Below are 18,918 nucleotides of genomic sequence, written 5' to 3' on the forward strand. Positions count from 1 at the left end.
TGAACCCAGAAACCGAAGTCGCTGAGGGAGTACCCCATTAAACTTTGTCCCTCGGAACCGCCCGCCCCCTTCTGCCAAACCGCTTGTGTGAACTATCACAGGTCACGTAAATCCTCCTACAGAGACCAGAACACCGAGGCCGGAAGAAGCCAGATAATGATCTCTGTTACCCTGCAGCCATTTTCACACGAGATGCAGGAGCTTCACTGAACACGAGGGAAACCTGATGTGCGGTGACGGTGGGCCGGGACCCCAGCCTACGAGGCAAACACTCGGAGTCTAGGCTAATCTCCCCGGGGAGGGTTGAGGGAACGAGAGGCTCAGTTCTCCTTCCTTCTCATCACCCCGCTATTCCTGCCAACACTAAGTGGCCGACATGTGCCGACTATGTCCAGTATATTCACCTGATGGACAGACAGCCATTTAGGTTGAAGGCGGCCTGGTGTGGTGCACCAGAGCCCCAGACTAACATTTGCCTGTAAATACTTGACAAAGGGCCTGCATGCCTCCTGTCTCCTTGAATGTGCACGAAGCAGGAGTGGCTCGATGGAGGGGTAAAGAGTGGATTGGGAGCAGGACAAACTCGGGATCATATTCCAGCTCGGTCATTTCCCAGCTGTGTGACCTTGGGCAGATTACTTAACTCCTCTGAGCCTGTTTGCTTACCTAGAAAATGAAGGTAATAAAACCGTGCTCTAACGACTGTGGCATCACGACGCAGCAAAGACACAACGGCACAGAGTCCCGCCCGGCCTCTGATGCGGAGCAGGGGCTGGCTGACTGGCGGCTCGCCTTCCAGAATTGGTGATTCCAATGGCCCAATGCCCGGTTTTGGCTTTTGCTGGATCTACAGACTCCACCGTTTCTCTACCTAGTTCTGCCAGCCAAGCCCAACAGACATCGTGCCGCTGGCCTGGTTTCCTACGCTTGCTCGTTTGCTCCCCAACGGGCTGGGGCTGGGGCTGGGGCTGCCGGGCTACACGGGAACGTGTCCCTGAGGGGAGCCCTGGCAGGGCCGGCTCGCGGGAGGCTGAAGCGGGACCGTGTAAACACTGCACTTAGCCGATGCCGCAGTGCTTAAGCACCCCGAGGACCCACAACTTGCTCTACCTGCGAAAACATTCATTTCCTTCTGAAATGTTTCGGCTGCTGCAGTCCAGGATGGACTGAAATCCAGGATGGCCAGAAATCCTTTCAATCAAAACATTTAGCTCAGGAGCCCCGGGTAGACACACGATGCACGGCTTTCTCGAGAGGACCCTGAGCGACCACAGAGGCCAGGAGAAGCCGCACCGATTCCATCCTCGAGGGCTTCCTCCCGCCTCGGCTCCGGTGCTGGGTCCAGTCCAGGTAAACTTGGACAAGGGCACCGTGACACAGCCAAGGGGACATTTCAGGCAAAATTAATGCCAGAGTCCATGAAGTATAAAGGTTGTGATGGTTCCTTAAATGGGAAACTTTTCTCTGTAGCCTGAAACACTTATGTCATGTTTTAGTTAAGGTGAACTTAAAGACAGAAAACAAAAATCCAGTCTTAAAAGGGGTCCTCACACTAAAACTCTGCTTTGGACCCATTCCTGGGGAATAATTTAAAAGCTCCGGTCTGGGGCGGCAGAGGCCCCTGCTGAGTCCTGGCTTGGCCGCTGGGGCCAAGCGTTCTGGGGCAAGGGGCTTACATCCAGGGAGCTTCCGTTTCCTCATCTATATAAAGAAATAACAATGCCCTGCTTCATAGGTCGGGTGGGGGTAGTGGTAGTCAAACTGATGTGTGACCTTATTACAGCAGCACATCTCCCACTGGACTGTCTTCTCTCCAGAAGGGCCTGGCTCGTCCCTCCTGGCTCTCCCAGGATCCACTGCGGGTCCCGGCACACAGCAAGGGCTCTCCAACCCTTTATTAAATAAAAGGACAGCTACAAGTGCAATTCACCCATCACAGGCCATCAGAGCTGCGGGGACCTCAGGATCACTTACTTCCTCCTTATCCTGCACACCAGGCCTCGTAAGCACCGCCACCTGAGTTAATCACTGTATGTGAACTAGTGACGGAGTTGGCTCTGGAACCGGGGCTCCCGGACCAGAGTGCTGATGCCAACCACAGCCAGCCTAACCGCTAAGGTTGGCTGAGGACGGATTATGCGGCAGGACGTGCTCTGGAGGCTTCGCTCAGAGTCATTTCCAGAACCCTCGTAAAACCCATTTTGTGGATGATGCAACTGAGACTCAGGGGGGTTAAGCCACTTGCCCCAAGTCACACAGCTGATAAGCTGCAGAGCTGGGTTCGGAACCCAGGGCTTTGGCTCCAGGGGCCACGGTCTTAATGACACCGCCGCTCTGTACTGCTGCACAGCATTGAAGGAAAGAGTCTGGAGTCCGATAGTTCAAAGCTGCCTTGATCGAGCTGGGAAAGTTCCAGCTAAGAGCAATTTTCATTAGTCTTAGAAAAATCAAGAGGCAAAGGTCTGAGATGTGTGCCTGGCTCCTCTTGAATGCCCGCACGTCAGGCGAGATCCTGACTATCACGCGGACTCAGAGCGGGTTGTGTTATTACCTCCCCCGCTCCTCCCACGTCATGAACTGTTTTCCGCTCTGGAAGGACACATCCAGAAGACCAAACCTCCAATTCTCCTGTGCAGTCCTGCAAGCCTCCAGCCTCGGATCGCCACCCATCTGCCAGCGGTCCACCCACCAGTCTAACTGGGAAGCTGTTCTCTTGGTGATGGGCTCTCCACCGGGTGGGCGTCACGCTGACTGCCGGGCACCGACGCACAACCAGTAAAGCTCTTCCCTCTGACGCTACTGGGTTCCACCCCCAGACTGTTACACGCACTCCCCACCGAGGCAGCAGGACTGTTTCAAACATCACCCCCGAAAAGGGACGCTCTAAAGCCAAAGAAGAAAGCGGCTGTTAACACACAGAGGTACAGATGCGAGGCGACGGGGTCCCCGCGGGGCTGGGCTACCCACCACGTCCGGCGCCTTCTGGATCTGGGAGGCCAGCTGGAGAGAGTGGTTGGCCGACAAGAGCTGCTCCCTCAAGGTCTCCGCCTCTCTCTGAGCCACCTCTGCCCTCTGAAGGAAGTGAAAAGGGTGGAAAGAGAAAGTACATTCAGTTTAACAACTGACAATTATTACAAGAAACATTCATCAATTCATGCCTGACTGACTATAATTGATTTTCCTAAACACTCAACCTAATAAATGCTAGAAAAAAACAGAGAATGTGATGGATTTTTATTTTAAACAGTACAAGGAAGAAATAATTGAGCGATTATGACAGTAATTTAACGCTAGGAGCAAGGAATCCCCTGCTGATACTAGCGCTCCGGCCCACTGAATTTCCCAGACTGAATAAATACAAGTGGAAATGGAGTCTTTTGATTCAATTTCTTTCTATTCTCATAGCCCAAGAAGATTTTATTGCAGGATTACTCCTGGGAGTAATTCTCACGGGTAAACAGTGAATTAAAGACACTCTGGCCATTCTCCTCCTAAAAACATGCACAATGTTGTGGTTGTTTTCCTCCAGCAAGTATTTCCATAAACGGACGGGGTGTAAATACCACTTCTTTTGTGAGGACCAGGCTTATTTCAACGTATTTAACCCTTCACCCGACCAAGTTTTCTAATGCTGAGGCTGGCATTTCCAGCCAGCCAGGCCAACGAGGGGCTGCTGAGGGGGTGAGGCCGAACAGAGCCGCCACAGGGAGGAGGCTGCAAGAGGAACGGGTGGACGCTTCTGTCATTTGCTGTAATTCCCGGACAAGGACACCAGCGCTCCGGAGAGCAAACCAGTATTTCCCACTGGTCAGCGAGAACAGTCACTCCAGTGCCCACCTCCCAAGAGGACACCATGGTGCAGCGGGCAGGAGCCGGGCATTTGGGACCAGAGGGATGAGAGCAGGTCACCTAACTCAGCTCACCAAGCCTCCACCTTCCCATCTGTAAAATGGGAACACCGTCTCCCTCCCAGGGACCTCGCGAGGATTAACACCCAGAAGCGCCCTCATTCATAAGTGCTTTGTTAATGGGCTTGTCCTGATTTTACAATGACTGAGACGAAATGCAAGGATGGGTGGGGAGCTGTAGCTAATTGACACTGGGCACGTGGACTGAGGAGTGATCACTGCTTCTTTCTACCAGACGTACATTCTGCTCATAGAAAAGATGAACAAGAAAAGCCTGGCTGACTAAGGCTATTTCGTGTGTTTTCTTATTTTGTGGTGTGACAGTGCGTGCCGACTAACTGCTAAGAAAGAACTGAAAAGAGAAGCAAGAAGTTAGCCTGCCCGGTACTCGCCGATCCACCTAGTTGTACGACGACTGGGTTTGGCAGCCTTAAGTGGTTCTACGACGGCGGCGCGGCCCTATCTGCTCTGCATCCAGACATATTAGGGTATTTCTAACAGTAGCTGCTCCTGCCCAGGGTGGTGCTGGTGGCTGCCCGCCCCGCCGCTCCAGGAGCTCCTGGAATTGCACTCAATCTAATTCCCTCGGCGCCTGGGCGGGCCTGTCTGTGCTCGAGCAGCCACTTCCCACCCTCCGCTGCAAACCGTCTAGAGGCGCCCGTGTCAGGAAAGGCGGTGATGTGACCGGTATGGCCAAGATGCCAGGGGTGACTTCTGGTTCACGATAACTGCAGGAAGCTCTCCCCTTCAGTGAAAAAGATTTCCCCTAGTTTGTTTCCAGATGAGCCAGTCCACGTTTTTCTGATAATCGAGTCATATTACTGAAAAGTTTACTCTCGTCTTTCTCGTCAGTTATACTCTTGGGCATAAAACCTCCATGGCTCTGCCAGGAAGAAGGTGTATTTTGACATATTTCTAGCCTTTCTGACTAAGGAAAACAGTGCTTAGCCTAGTGGAGAAGCAGTTCTGGTGGCAGCCAATGAGGCAGCATCCCCCCGCCCCCACCCACTAACACTGGCTGTGAAATATTCCAGAAGCACCAGAGCTGGGGCAGCCCAGGCAGGGGCTTCGTGGCCAGGATCTCATGCGGGCATTTCGCTGTTGGGAGCGGAGTGCTGCCCCATCAAAGGCTGGGGGCTCACAGAATAAGGGATCTTAGCTGTGGATGATTTCACCCTCGGTTTTCATAATTTCTCCACAGCTTCTGCACTTGGTTCAGTTTCCAAGTTCACGTACAGTCATGAACCTGGGGCCTGTCCTCGGTGGTCACAGCCTCTTATCACGTTTAAGTTGACTCGGCTGCTTCACTGTAACTCTTTAAAAAAAAAACCAATTAATTAACTAATTAATTAATTAATTAGGTTGTGGCGGGTCTTAGTCGCGGCAGGCGGGCTCCTCAGTTGCGGCATGCAAACTCTTAGTCGCGGCAGGTGGGATCTAGTTCCCTGGGCAGGGATCGAACCCCGGCCCCCTGCACTGGGAGCGCGGAGTCTTACACTGTGCCACCAGGGAAGTCCCACCCTGTAACTTTTTGATTGTTTAGGATTTTTATTATTTATTCAGGATTTATAGCCTGAGTACATCAAAAACAAAACAAAACAAAACGAGTTGAGGTGTTTGTGCCGCTAAACGTGCGCTAAGCAGAACAGCTGGAAGTCAAAGGGGGCCTAAGAGCTGCGGAAGGAGGGAGCGGGTACTGGACGCCGGGAGCTGCCGCGGTGAGTCTGTCTCTGTAGCTGTAAATGCAGCCCAGCCGCTGGCGGCTGAGGCGGAAGGAAAAGGGTGCTGTGCTGGGCTGGCCCCGCAGTCTCCCTTGTTGCCAGGGTTTCCTATCTTCCCCACGACCACAGTCTGGCCAGATGAAGTTGTGTTTCTAGAATTGGAATCAACGTGGGGAGGGGGCAAGCTCTGGTGCTGGTTACTGATCTGGACGCCCAGACACGGGGCCGTAGCTGCCGTAAGCCATCCAGCTCCCCGTTTCCACTGACGGGACTCTTCCTCCCCTGTCCCTGCAGAGGCAGAGCCTGGGGATCGTGGCCAGGGCCCCGGTGGGCAGCTGGCGGCATCGTGGGTGTGACTCAGCGGCCACCCCACGGTGAGAACAGAGCCTGGCCAAGCCTGAGCTGCCCTCCTGAGAGATTTGCTGGCTGTTTCTTACTTTCTGTCCTTTGCTGAGAAGGGAGGGTAAATGCTGGAAGCGTGAGGGGAAGGAGAGCGCACGCGAATGAGTGAGGGCGCTGCTTTGCATTTTGGTGGTAACTCCAAAGATAGAAAGGGCGGCCCTACAGGACAACTGGGGACCAGTGAGATAACACGAGCCCGGTGCCCAGCGGTGCCACCACGCGGCGACAGGCGTCCAGTGAAGAATTATTATTATTATTTTGGGCCCTGGTGTGTGCTTCCTCGGGTGGCCACGATTCTTTCCTTATCTTAAAATGAGGAAAAACTTTTTTTTTAGTTAATTTATTTTTGGCTGCGTTGGGTCTTTGTTGCTGCACGCAGGCTTTCTCTAGTTGCGGCGATCGGGGGCTACTCTTTGCTGTGGTGCGCGGGCTTCTCATTGCAGTGGCTTCTCTTGTTGCGGAGCACGGGCTGTAGGTGCGTGGGCTTCAGTAGTTGCGGCACACGGGCTTAGCTGCTCCGTGGCATGTGCGATCTTCCCGGACCAGGGCTCGAACCCGTGTCTCCCACATTGGCAGGCGGATTCTTAACCACTGTGCCACCAGGGAAGTCCCGAGGAAAAATTTTAAAATTTAAAATCTTAAAATTTTTAGGGGAGAATTACTAAAGACTGTAGCTGGTCTTCACGTTAAACTCCAGCTTCCTTCAGCTGTCACCAGGAAGTCATAAAATGTGGAGAAGCACGGCCGGTGGGGCAGACGGAGGAGGCAAGGGCAGAGGCTCAGGCGGCTGCAGCCTGCAGGGGACGGCTGGTGAGGCCGGTCACAGCCCTGGGCCCGGGGCCCAGGGAAAGGGGGCTGTGCTCAGGGGTTCCCTTGCGGGGGGTGTTTCCTTCTCCCCCAGCACCAAGGCTGGGATGTGAGGGAATCCTCACCACCTCCCCTGTCGGGCAGGCTTTCCCCAGTTTACCCATTTAAGGTGTGGCTTTGAGTCCCCTGGTTTTATATGGTGGTGGTGGAGGCAGGTGGAGGGGTGTCTCTGATCCAGCCTTCTGCCCAACCTGGCCCTAGGCTTTGTCTCTTGTCCCTTTTATATGTGTGGCCATGAAAGCCCACCTCTGGGGACACCAGAGGTGAGCAAGTCCCTTTAGTGACACAGCAGCCGTGTGAGCTGGCCAAGGGCAGTGCCCCCAGGGAGACGGGCCGCGGCTGGGCACACGGGTCTGCTGGCGGGCTGTCCCTCCTGCAGTAACTTCCCAAGGCTGCTGGAGCAAACGACCACAGATTCCGTAGATTCAAACAAGACCAGCTTATTACGTCATAGTTCTGAGGTCAGGCGTCCGCTGTGGGTCTCACTGGGGTAAGATCAAGGCGCTGCAGGGCTGGTCCCTTCCTGAGGCTCCGGGGCAGGATCTGTTTTCAGCTCCTAGAGGCTGCCCGCATTCCTCGGCTTGCGACCCCTTCCTCAACCTCAGAGCCCGCAGTGGCCACAGTCCAATCCTTCTCACATCCCATCGCTCTGCTTCTTCTGTCTCTGCACCCATGGGCCCTGGTGATTATGGAGGGCCCACCTGCATAACCCCAGGGACCCTCCCATCTCAAGGTCAGCAGATGAACAGCCTTAACTGTGCTCTGCAGGTAAGTGGACCTATGCACAGGTTGCGGAGACTGGGCTGTGGACACCTCTGGGGGCCGCTCTTCTGGCCACCGCAGTCCTCAAGGACAAATAACACATTTGGACCATTTCCAGGAGAAGGCAAGCTCTCCTCGGGAATGACTCCTCAACCCGCTCCCCTCAAAGCCCCGGACTCTGGAGGGAGAGAAAAGGGGAGCACGACTACGGAGACCAGCAAGCAACCTTCCAAGGGAACAGATGCCATCGCTGTGGAAAGTGCACAGCTAACTCCGGTCACCCTCCCAGATCAACACCCACACTCGACTGCGGAGGACAGCTAGGGCCCGGAGGTGGACCCGCTTCAGTGATGCTGCAGGAGAGAGGTCGGAAAGGTCCACCGAGAGAGTTACCGCCACACATCCCAAGCCGGCCCCGTGCTGGTGGCCGGAGTCCCGTTTGGACCCCCCGCCTGTGTTTCTGGGGGACGCGATGGGTACTGATTTGGATTTCTTTTCTCGGGTCGGCCAGGCTGAAAGCTGGACCTCCCCCAGCATCACACCACCTGCATAGACGCAGATTGTTACGGCCCACAGGCTGCTGAGCCACGATTTCAGAAAAGCCGTAAGAGCCAATTTCCCTACCCCCTCCTCCCCGAAAAGCTCTGAACCTTTACTGTCACCAAGTAAGACAGTATTAATACAAGCTCCTCCAAGTCGGACAAAGAGGTGTTAAGTGAGACCCAGCCCTAACTGCCCGTCACCAGTCGGACTCTCTTCCACTCACTTCTCCTCGCTAGAAACACAAGTACTTCAGCGATAAGATAGAGCTTCAGGTCTCAGTAGGACATTTTGACTATAAACCAGTGCAAAAATAATGTTATATGCCAATGCAGTAGTAAATTGCTCCTCCCGGGGCTCTCCCCTGATGGGCAAGGCATGGAACCAGACGCCTGGCGGCGCCCGGCCCCGGTACCCCTCCTCCGGCCCAGCCCGCCTCCGCCTCGTCGCCATGGGCCCCGCATCATCCCTGCCCTGACACATCACAACAGCTGCCTACTGCTCCCCCGGCTTCCAGGCTTTTCACTCCCCTCTGTTCTCTGGATGTTTAGCCAGAGCGATCCTTCTAGAACTTGAACCTGATGTCTCACTCCCGCCCGTGATTCTCCACTGTTCTCAGGGTGAGGCCCTCCCCACACCTGGCTAGACCCCCTCCTCTGGGCCCACCTTTCCGCAGGGGCTTTACGGAACAGCCTGGAGCCCCCAGAGCTCACGGAGCCCTTCCTTGCCTGCCGGGGCGCTGCCCTCCTCCTTGTCCCCCGGGGGAGTTTTCCTCCTCATTGAGTCATCCCTGTTGAGCCGCTGAGCCACCGAGTCGGCCCCTTTCTGTTTGCTCTGTGTCTGACCCTCCCCCTCATACTCTCAGCGAGGGCTGGCCCACATCTGCCTGCACAGCTCTGGTGACGGGGAGCTCACTCCCTTCGGAGGCAGCTCCAGGCACCTCTGCATCGGGAGGAAGTTCCCTCCCATCAGCCTCTGCACTTGGCCGTGAAAAAGCCCGACCCCTTCCCTGGCCAGCCCTGGACAGCTGCAAGGCCAGAATCCACAACCGCTGCCCTAGGCCTTCCCCTTTCTAATCTCTTAACATCCCAAGTTCCTGATGTGTCAAGTCTTTCTGTCTTCTTTCCCTGCTCCCCAAAGAACAGGGATGTCCCCAGACCTCCCTGTTTCTTTCGTGTGAGGGCCCCTTTCCCGTCCTGGCCATGGAGTGGAGCCTGAATGCATTGCATGTGCCTGGTTTCCTTCTAGTGTGTGTGGTTTTCCAGGACAAACGATAATTCCCCGGGCATGAACTAACTGCTACAGCCGGCTGCAGAATCACCACCCCCTTCACTCCAGAGACTATTTCTACTAATGTAGCCTGAGAGGCTGGTGAGACTCTCCTATACCTCTCCCCACCCCCACTGTGCTGGTATCTTCCTGGGCAGGACTTCAGAATTCTCCCTGCGAACCCAGGCTTCCTTAGCAACTACAGAGCATGAATTTCAGCACGCACTTACAGGTGTTTTACCTCTAATCCGCAAAACAATCTTGCGAAGGATGTACAAGCAGACCTTGTCCTACTGCGCTTCACTTTATTGTGCTTTTTACTAACTGAAGGTTTGTGGCAACCCTGTGTTGAGCAAGTCCACTGGCGCTATTTTTCCAACAGCATTATTTTAAAGTTAAGGTATGTGCATTGCTTGTTTAGACATAATGCTATTGCACACTTAAGAGACTACAGTGTAGCATAAACTTAACTTTTATATGCACAGGGAAGCCAAGAAATCTGTGTGACTCCCATCCTGATACCCACTCTTGCGGTGGTCTGGGACCTGAAATCTCTCCGAGGTCTGCCTGTACGAGTTATCATTCCCTCCCTCCCTTTCTCTCGTACATAAACAATTTTTTAAATTAACAAAAAATGGAATTGTAAAATACAGTCACACAAAATACACCATCTTAACCATTTGTAAGCGCACATTTTAAAGTAGTGTTAGGTATGTTCGCATTGTCGGGCAACCCTCTCTAGAAATTTTCAACTTGCAAAACTGAAACTCTGTCCCCACTAAACACTGTAATTCCCCATTCCCCGCTCCCCCAGCCGCTGACACCCACCTACCCTTCTTTTTAAAATCAATTAATTAATTAATTAATTTTTGGCTGCGTTGGGTCTTTGTTGCTGTGCGTGGGCTTTCTCCAGCTGTGGCGAGTGGGGGCCACCCACCACAGCTGCGGTGTACGGGCCTCTCACTGCAGTGGCCTCTCCCGTTGCGGAGCATGGGCTCCAGGCATGCGGGTTTCAGTAGTTGCGGTGTGTGGGCTCAGTAGTTGTGGCTCGTGGGCTTTAGAGCGCAGGCTCAGTAGTTGTGGCGCACGGGCTTAGTTGCTCCGCGGCATGTGGGATCCGCCCGGACCAGGGCTCGAACCCGCATCCGCTGCATTGGCAGGCGGCCTCCCAACCCCTGCGCCACCAGGGAAGGGAAGTCCCCCCCACCTACCCTTCTACTACTCTCTGTCTCTATGAATTTGACGACCCTAGGGATTTCATGTAGGTGGAATCACACAGTCTGTTTTTTTGTGACCGGCTTAATTTTCCTTAGCGTAATGTCTGCAAAGTTCATCTTTTTCTTTTCCTTTTTTTAAAAGAAATGTAAGCAGTGGAGAGACTTGTCCAAGGCCATCTATGGCCAGGAAGTACCGAGTGCGGACCTGAACCAACTGTCACCGTGGAGGTGGCACCTTTCTTCAGGGTCCTGTCTGGTGTCTCCGAGGACCTGGATCCACCCAGTGGCCTTCAGCACTTTGAGAAGCACATCAACTGTGCCAAACGTCCTAGTACCTGGGGCCTAACTGGATGGAGCCTGACCACTCGATATGCACAGAGTCAGCTCATCTGTCTAACAAGCTAGAGCTTACCCCAAAGTGCCGCCAGAAGGGGAAGCAGCCCGCGATGGGCCTGGAGGGAGGGAGAGGGTGGGGGAGTGGAAACTGAGAAATGCCAATGATAATCCCGCGGCAGGGAAGGCTCACCAATAAGGTTTCTGCAAAGTCGAGCAGTGCTACCTGAGTAAGAACAAAGGGGCCAAACTAAATTCGTTTAGCAAATTAAGGTAAATAAATGCTTAGGCACCTCTGTGAGGTGAAGCGAAGTAGTGCTTTAGGGCAAGGAGCTGAATGGGTGTATTTGGGACATAAAGAAAGGCCAAGTGAGCCCCCAGGCTCTATCCTTGTTTCCCAGTGTGGTGAATGGCACAGGCGCCAGGCCTGGCTCTGCAATTGACCGGCCACTGACCTCAGTTTCCTCATCTGTAAGATGGGAGTCATAACTACACTGACCTGGGTGGAAAACAGTGAGGTTTAAGTGACTTGGTTCGTGTGAAGTTCGGTACAATCGGTACAAAATAAGTTACTCGACAACGGTCAGCTCTTCTCACCGTGACCAGCATAGCTACTACACAAAGATGCTACCTCGGGTGGTGCAGTCCACGCATCTCTACTGAGCAACCCCTATGGACCAGGCCCAGGATACTCAGGGGTGAGTCTGAGTGTGCAACACCGAACACACAAAGTCTTCCTTAAAGAAGAAAGGAATCCACACGTTCCATGATCATTCTTATGCATACACTGACTTTCATATTTTAATCAGATTTCAGGATATTTTCATGGGCCAAAGAATGGACAGGGCCGCTCTTTGCTGAGTGTTTGCCAAGGTCCGGGTTAGCAATGCCAGTCAGGGGCACAGGCACCCCGTGGGACCCTCACAAGGTGGAGAGCTGAGACCATGGATCCGAGAAAGATTTTCATCCCATGGGGCCACTCGAGGCAAACCGCTAAGCTTCCAAGTGCCTGGAGTGACCCAGCTGTAAAACTGAGTGTGGAGAGGCCACCACTGCCCCGGCCTTCTGCGGCGGAGACACGCAACCCAGCCCTGGCTGCTTCTCCCTGCAAATAAATAAACTAAAACGAGAGACCCCTCTCTTCTCAAAGCAGGAGCACCATATGCTGAAGCAGAATGTTCTCCTGCTCTGCAGAGTCCTTGGGGAGGGGCGGGGCTCTGTAGGGTGGCCAAATTTCCCAGGCAGCTGAGTGTTTAGAGCCACTGGATACCGTGTGCCTACTTCATGCCGGACACGGTGCTGGGGGTACTTCGCGCAGAGCATTGTGACAGCTAAGTGTCAACCGCGAGGGGCTGGCAGCTGGCAGCCCTCTCCAGGGCGAGCGGCTTCATCCCGTCGGAAGGTGGAGAGACAGACTTTGCTACGGGGTAACGCACTGGTATAAACTCTGTGGCATAACGGCTGCCACGGGAACAGAGCGGAGATTTAAGAGACGGATTAAGGAAAAGAAAAAGCATCACCACGGGATGCCTGGGATGCTGGGACCACGTCAGAGACTTTCCCAAGGAAATCACGCCTGGGCCTTTTAACGTATTTCTCATGACATCAGAAAAAGCGTCAACGTGGACAGCTGTATGTGAAAGGTACAAGACTAACCGGCCTCCTAGCTTAGAGAAGCCTCTTGTGAGAGAACAGAAAGGGCTACGCTCTTGCGATTGCGCGCCTGAAGCCATCAAACGTCCTACCTGGTTTGCTCTTTCAAGGTCCGTCATGATCATTTCAATTTCGTCGGCCCTGGGGAGGTGAGAGGGAGACAGCACGTTAGTCAGCGGCGAGGGAGGCTCAGGGGCCACCGCGGTTCCAACTCGGCAGCATGACCCACAGGCACGCAGGTCGGTGTCGGGGGAGAGGGGCCACGCAGAAGGGGACTCTGCCACCCACTGGGAGGAGGTGGGCTTGCATCGGCGGGAGAGCCCGCCTGCCCTTGAGGGGCGCCAGTCTCTTTGGGGAGACAGTGCCTCCTGCCAAGAGAGCGAACAGAACTCTGAACAGAATGCTCTGGAAAAACAGAGGCGGCAGAGATGAATTCTCCTTGGGGGAGGGAATCAGGAAGGTTTCAGAGGAGGTGATGTGTGAACTGGGTTTTGAAGGATGCGTAGAAGTTTGCTAGGACCAAGAGAACCACGAGCAGGTGGGGGAGGCGGGAGGAGGCTGGGGACGCAGGATGGGGGGCTCCGCAGTCTGTGCGATAAAACCACCTGGGTCTCCGTCATCCTCCCTCAGCCTGCTCACACACAGGGGGTTTCCAGGTGTTGTTTGTTCTTTCTCTTTTTTTCTGCTCTGAAAGTACTTTCTTGAGTAATTTGAAGGCACATACATGCTTCCAACACACAACAGCACGAGAGAGAGCGGAATGCTCAGAGTTCTACCGAGAAGGTCAGTTCCAAAAGTCTGTGGCAGGTTTGAACACAACGCCCAGGGAAGTCACTGCCCCAGACGAGTCTCGATGACGGCCCCTGTGATGAGGAGGCCACGGCCGAGACTGCTGCCCGAGGAAGGTTCAGCCCAGCCATGGAAGAGGTGGGGGGGAATGTTACAGCTGCAGACCAGCAGTGGGCGTGTGCGCCCCCTCCTGCCGCGGCCGCCTCATTCCACGCCCCACGGGGACCTGAGCAGGCTCTGCCGCCTGCAGGACTGAGCTCCACCCCTCCCCGCCGGCCTCTCTGCCTGCTGAATCCCCCTGGCTGCCCTTCTGGGCCGAGGCTCCCGCCCCGCTCCCGACCCCGCAGCCCTGTGCTCAGGCAGCTCCCACCACGTGGCGGCCCCTACATAGCCTGGACGTGTGCCACCTGCCCCGTCACCCTCCACTCCTGGGAACCTCATCCCCTACTTCCACCCCCACCCCCCAGCCCTCCTCCAACCCTGCCAGGGGCTCCATCTCAGGAGGTAGCACAGCTCTCCCTCCCTGCCAGGGTGCGTCTCTTTCACCCTCATCCCTGCCAGCACAGGGCCTGGCATCAAGCTGGAGGCCAGGGTCCTGAACGCGGCCTGTCCTGCGAGCAACGGGCCAGTGGGCCAGTCTATTCCCTGGGACAGGTTGGGGCACTCGGACGGGCCGACTCCAGGGTTCTTCTGTCCCCCAAACCTACTTCTCTGGTCTTGGCCATCCACCCTTAACATAGAGAGTGGGACAAACTACCCAGGCCCTGGCCGGTCCGGTTTTGCCATTTGCTGCATCGTGTGTTCTCTCCTCTGGCCCCGAGGCTTTTCCAGCCTTCACGGCGCCCTGCGATTCAAGGCCATCTCGTCAACTCCCAGCAGCCCACACGGGGTAACAGATGCCTTGTGATCAGGTTCACCGATCGTCGTATCTGTTTGAAATAGTATCCTGCTTGCAGACTCGTCCGGGAAAAGTCCGAAACAACTCATCAAATGGCCTAGTTACACGAAGCTCTTTTTAGGACAACTTCGTGAAGCAGGCAGTGTCTGTAAGACAAACACCCAAACTGGGCCCCCGCAGAGAAATGCTGGGGGCCGGGGGCGGCTTCAATTACAAAACATCTTAATGCACCATGGCAAACAGAAACCTCCAAGATCTCAGAGAGAAACTGCCTCGACTCCAGAGGGTAAAACCAGCACTGAAAGCGTTTGGTCTTCAAGTGACAGAAAAGGGGACCTGACGGCGGCCAGGACCGAAAGCTTTCTTGACAACCTGCTGATGGAGTGCAAATTTCACTGCGTATGAGAGGCAATCAAAAGTTAACAAACTTCTCTTTTAAGGCAAGTCACAACTGTTAAGTGAAGTTTTGAACTTTAATCAAACAGTTATGCACTAGGTATTTACAAAGTCCAGATCTACACGGCCACCCGCCCAGCCTGCCGGCGGCTGGCGTCATCCAAGCACTCTCTCCCTCGGTCCGTGAATGTTTTCCGACACCTACAAGCCCCCTGGCCCCGGCAGGGGCCACGGGAAAGGCGCAGGCAGACGTGGCTCCTGCACAGCCCACCGGTGACCCGTTTACAGAGGGGGACAGGAGCCCCCGCCTTCCTGCTGAACACCTGAAACGAGACCTCCCGGTGCCCCATCTTCTTCTCTCTGGCGCACGTCAGGGAGCTGGTGGCCAGGGGAACGGCCTGGACTGGGGGAGCAGAGATCCCGAGCATGGGGTCTCAGGGAGGGTTTTCCGAATCTCTCCTGTTGGGTCCTTCGTGAGCCCTTTCGTCTTTAATTCTGGCTAATTTATCTTCGTCATTCAGATGTTTCTTCTGCTTGGTTTGGGTCTCCTACTATCTGGCTACTGTTGGCCCGTCTACTTCCGTCCTCCATGTCGTCCAACTTTTCCTTACATTTGCTATGTCCCGATCCTTTCCTGCTCCTTCTGGGCGGTTCTTCAACTTGACCCCCCTGTAGCTGTGCTCAACCTGTGATCCATCTCTTCTCTCTGCTTCCTTAGTTTAGTTATTCTGTTCTTGATACCTGTCATTCCCACTCCATTCATTATTAAAATTATTCCTTGGTTTTGCTTTATGTTTCCTCGAGTGTATTTCTCATGCTTATTTTGTACGTGGGGCCCATCTGCCTGTCTTCAGATCACATACGCTGATGGGTTTGGGGGTCTGTCTTCCAGACAGGGGTGTGCTCCTCTGGAGCCTTGCTGTTTTCCCTGGGGGAGCCAGCTACTCTTCTTGGCAGTGTTTATGGGGGAGGAGGGAGGACAGAGAGGCAGCCCCGCTGTGTGTCTCTCAGGATGAACTGAAGGCACACAGCAGTGTTCAATGTCTTTTGCCGAGTGAAGGAGGAGAGGCAGGGGATGACCCCAGGCCCCCGGAGTAAACACTGATAGCTCCCCTCCACCAGAAAAATCCTCTGGCCAGAGCTTCCCCTTCAGTTCTCAGCATTAGGAGCAGGGGATCCTCCCGGTACAACTCCCCAACCTCTGCTCTGGAGATAAGGGGTAGAGATGTGGCTGCCTGGGGGCCCACCCTCCCCTGTTTTTATCCACTCCTCACTCCTTGCCTGGCCACTGCCATTGGCCATGGGGCCAGGACAGGGTCAGACACAGGCCTGGGCTAAAAAAGAGAGGGATTCCCAGGGGTCTGGCTTCACCTAGAGGCTAGATTGGCAAAGCTGGGACCTGCCGGGTCTACGAAGTGGCACCAGATCTGGCCAGGGTGAGGGGGCCTGGGCGGGCTTGAGCGCCTCCTCAGGTGAATGGCTTTGGATGGTCATTACAACGCTTAATATCCAGAAAACAACGTACCATCTCCAAAAGATGTCACGTCACTTATTAAAAATTAGTCACATTTAAACAGGAAGGTGTCTTCTTGGCAGTCTGAGGCAATCCCTGGAAATGAATTTCAAGTTTTTCCATCTTCTCATCAGTTTAACTTTGGTTACTAAGCAACTGCTAAGCTGACCAAAATATTGAATGTGATAACAAGTGCGGCCCTTACCTTTCATTACGAGAGCAAGTCTCATATTTCCAGAGCTTTCAGCCGATAATGCCCACACTGAGCCCGGCTGTTACAGAGTTGGGCAGTTCAAAACCAGGTACCCTGGCGACTGCGGGGCCCAGAGGGGCTGCAGTTCCCCTTCACGGATGGGACCAGAAGCCCCGGAAGGAGGCAGTGGAAGGAAGCAGGGATGCGGTGGGTGAGGAAAAGTTCAGATGATCATTTTAAAAGTCTGTAGGCTCGTGATTCACTTTCCCAAGGGGCACGCTTTTTAAAAGGTGAGAGAAAAATACAGCTGGCTGGGTACTGAAATGTGATCAGGGCTTCTGGAGACGGGAAGCGCAGCCCTTGGTGCTGGCCGACCCGCCGGTGCCGGCTGCATTTTAGAACCCGTCTGCCACCGGGCCTGTACGACCCACTTCTCGCCAAACTGCGGCTCGCACCCGCCCCTCAACAACACGACTCCAACCAGACAGCTGCCCTCAATAAGTAACATGAAAGCGCGCAGAGGTTAATACTGCCAACTATAAACGTTATCTGAAAAGTACAGCGATGAATTAAACGGCATGTGCTTTCACAGCAGGATCGTCAACAAGACTCCGAGGGGCTTTTCATTCTTTTCATTTCGCAGGCTCAACTACCACGTCAGGATCTGGAGCCTGACATTAGTCTAAATCATTTATTTTCCAAAGTCCGTAATAACCACAGGTATTGTTTGCTCAGCAGAACTATTTATTATAAAAACTTAGTTCTCTCACCTTTTTATGAGCTGACAGAACAGTTTTCACTGATCTATTAACCTGTGCTGCAGTATGCTCTGCTCTGGCTTCAAACCGCGGATCACTTTGGCCTGGGCTGGAATATGCAGTTCATTCGATCGGTTCCCCACAGATCATTCCAGGGTATTCTCTGGGCTGGCATGTGATTTTTATGAGGAACTTAAAAGGACACGGCCAAGGCCAACGGCCGGGAAATTGTGTCCACTGTCCACGATGGAAACCCTGTGTTTCCTTTCACACTAGCCTCCCGAGTGCTGAGGGATGGCCCCAGGGCAAGGGTGGGGCCTATTTCAACCCCAATCTTACGACATCGGGAGCTGTTAAAACAAAGTACGTCTACAAGACAGTTGAAAAAGCATCCAGGGTGACCTTCAAAGGTCAGTGTACCTTCTTGGACCCAGGTCAAGAGCCAGTAGTCTCAGTACTAGATTGTAAAGTTCTTAGGTATCAAAAGAAGAAATATGTGGAATTCCCTGGTGGTCCAGTGGTTAGGACTCCACGCTTCCACTGCAAGGGGGCACCGGGTTCGATCCCGGGTCGGGGAACCAAGATCCCGCAAGCTGCGAGGCACGGCCAAAAAAGGAAGAATATCTAAAGATTAATTCTCCCTGCTTTAAAAACAAACAAAAAATTTCAGTATGTTTGGTAAAGCAAACGCTCCCCCCACCACCGGATGCTGCGTCTGACGCCTGGGCCGTCAGGAAGGCGGGTCACTTTCCAGGCGGGACTCTGAGTCCCCGAAGCAGGGCTCACTGGACGGTGCACAGAAAGAGCAGGTGGGAAAACGAAGAGAAGGAGGCAGAGGACCAGGGGTGAGGAAGGTCTCTTGGCTCTGGGACTGGCATCTCCTCGATGGGGGGCGGGACCCAAGCTCCCAGGTGCCAGGTTGGCAGTGCACTGGGCAATGGCATTCGCCTTATCGGGAGCACACGGGACAGAGGATGCCCATCCCAGGAGCTCAAAGACATGAGACCCTGTAACTGCCTGCTCAGGGTGGGCGCAGGGAGGTGAAGGCGCCCAAGGAATTTTGGTCCAGTGACAGCCCAGACGAAGGGACAGCGGGCTTTGCAAACAGGAGGAGGGAGCCTCTTGGAGAAGTGGACATCTGGTCTGCATCCTGGAGGATGAGTCTGCTGGGTAGAGAACAGCAGGGCAGAGGGATGGACAACCAGACCACAACGCAGTGGGGGCCCTTCAATCTTGTGTTTCCATGGCGTCGAGCCCCCCGCCCCCTCCCCGCCCATCATGACAGGGCAGCCTCTTTCTGCCCCTTCTATGCTTCCTATTTCTTTCTCTCGTGATGGCAGAAGCCATGCAGAGCCCTGTCACACAGCGAGGGTGACAGTGGAAACCCTGCCTGTTGTCTGACGTCACGGGCGATGCCTCCAATGGTTCACCGTCAAGCACCTTAATCATTTTGGACTTTAGATACATATGTTTGTATTTTGTTAACGTGACAGCCACCTGTTCCTATGTTATTGAGGCTTTTTAATAGAAGACGGACATTGATTTGATTAAGTACCTTTTAAGCATTTATGGAGCTAGTTAGCTGGTTTTCCTCCTCTGACTCGCTGAAAAGGTAAATTATACTGACAGTCACCTGCTTCCATTTGGTTGTGGGTATTATGCATTTAATGTGCTCCTGAGTTCTATCTGCTAGTATTTT

At 54.0% G+C, this 18,918-nt stretch overlaps 1 protein-coding gene across 11 annotated transcripts in view; it reads right to left on the bottom strand.

Annotated features, from left to right (window-relative positions):
• CUX1 (cut like homeobox 1) overlaps window positions 1-18,918 on the bottom strand; it is a 371,021-nt gene that overhangs the window by 87,147 nt on the left and 264,956 nt on the right. For all 11 annotated transcript variants that reach the window (XM_079944241.1, XM_079944240.1, XM_079944249.1 and 8 more), the window contains exons 9-10: window positions 12,765-12,813; window positions 2,968-3,072 (exon numbers count right to left, since the gene is read on the bottom strand). In XM_079944241.1, the coding sequence (XP_079800367.1) occupies window positions 2,968-3,072; window positions 12,765-12,813 (154 nt within the window). The remainder of the gene's footprint in view (window positions 1-2,967; window positions 3,073-12,764; window positions 12,814-18,918) is intronic.

Source organism: Stenella coeruleoalba, assembly GCF_951394435.1.
Source record: "Stenella coeruleoalba genome assembly, chromosome: 15".
Lineage (NCBI taxonomy): Eukaryota > Metazoa > Chordata > Mammalia > Artiodactyla > Delphinidae > Stenella > Stenella coeruleoalba.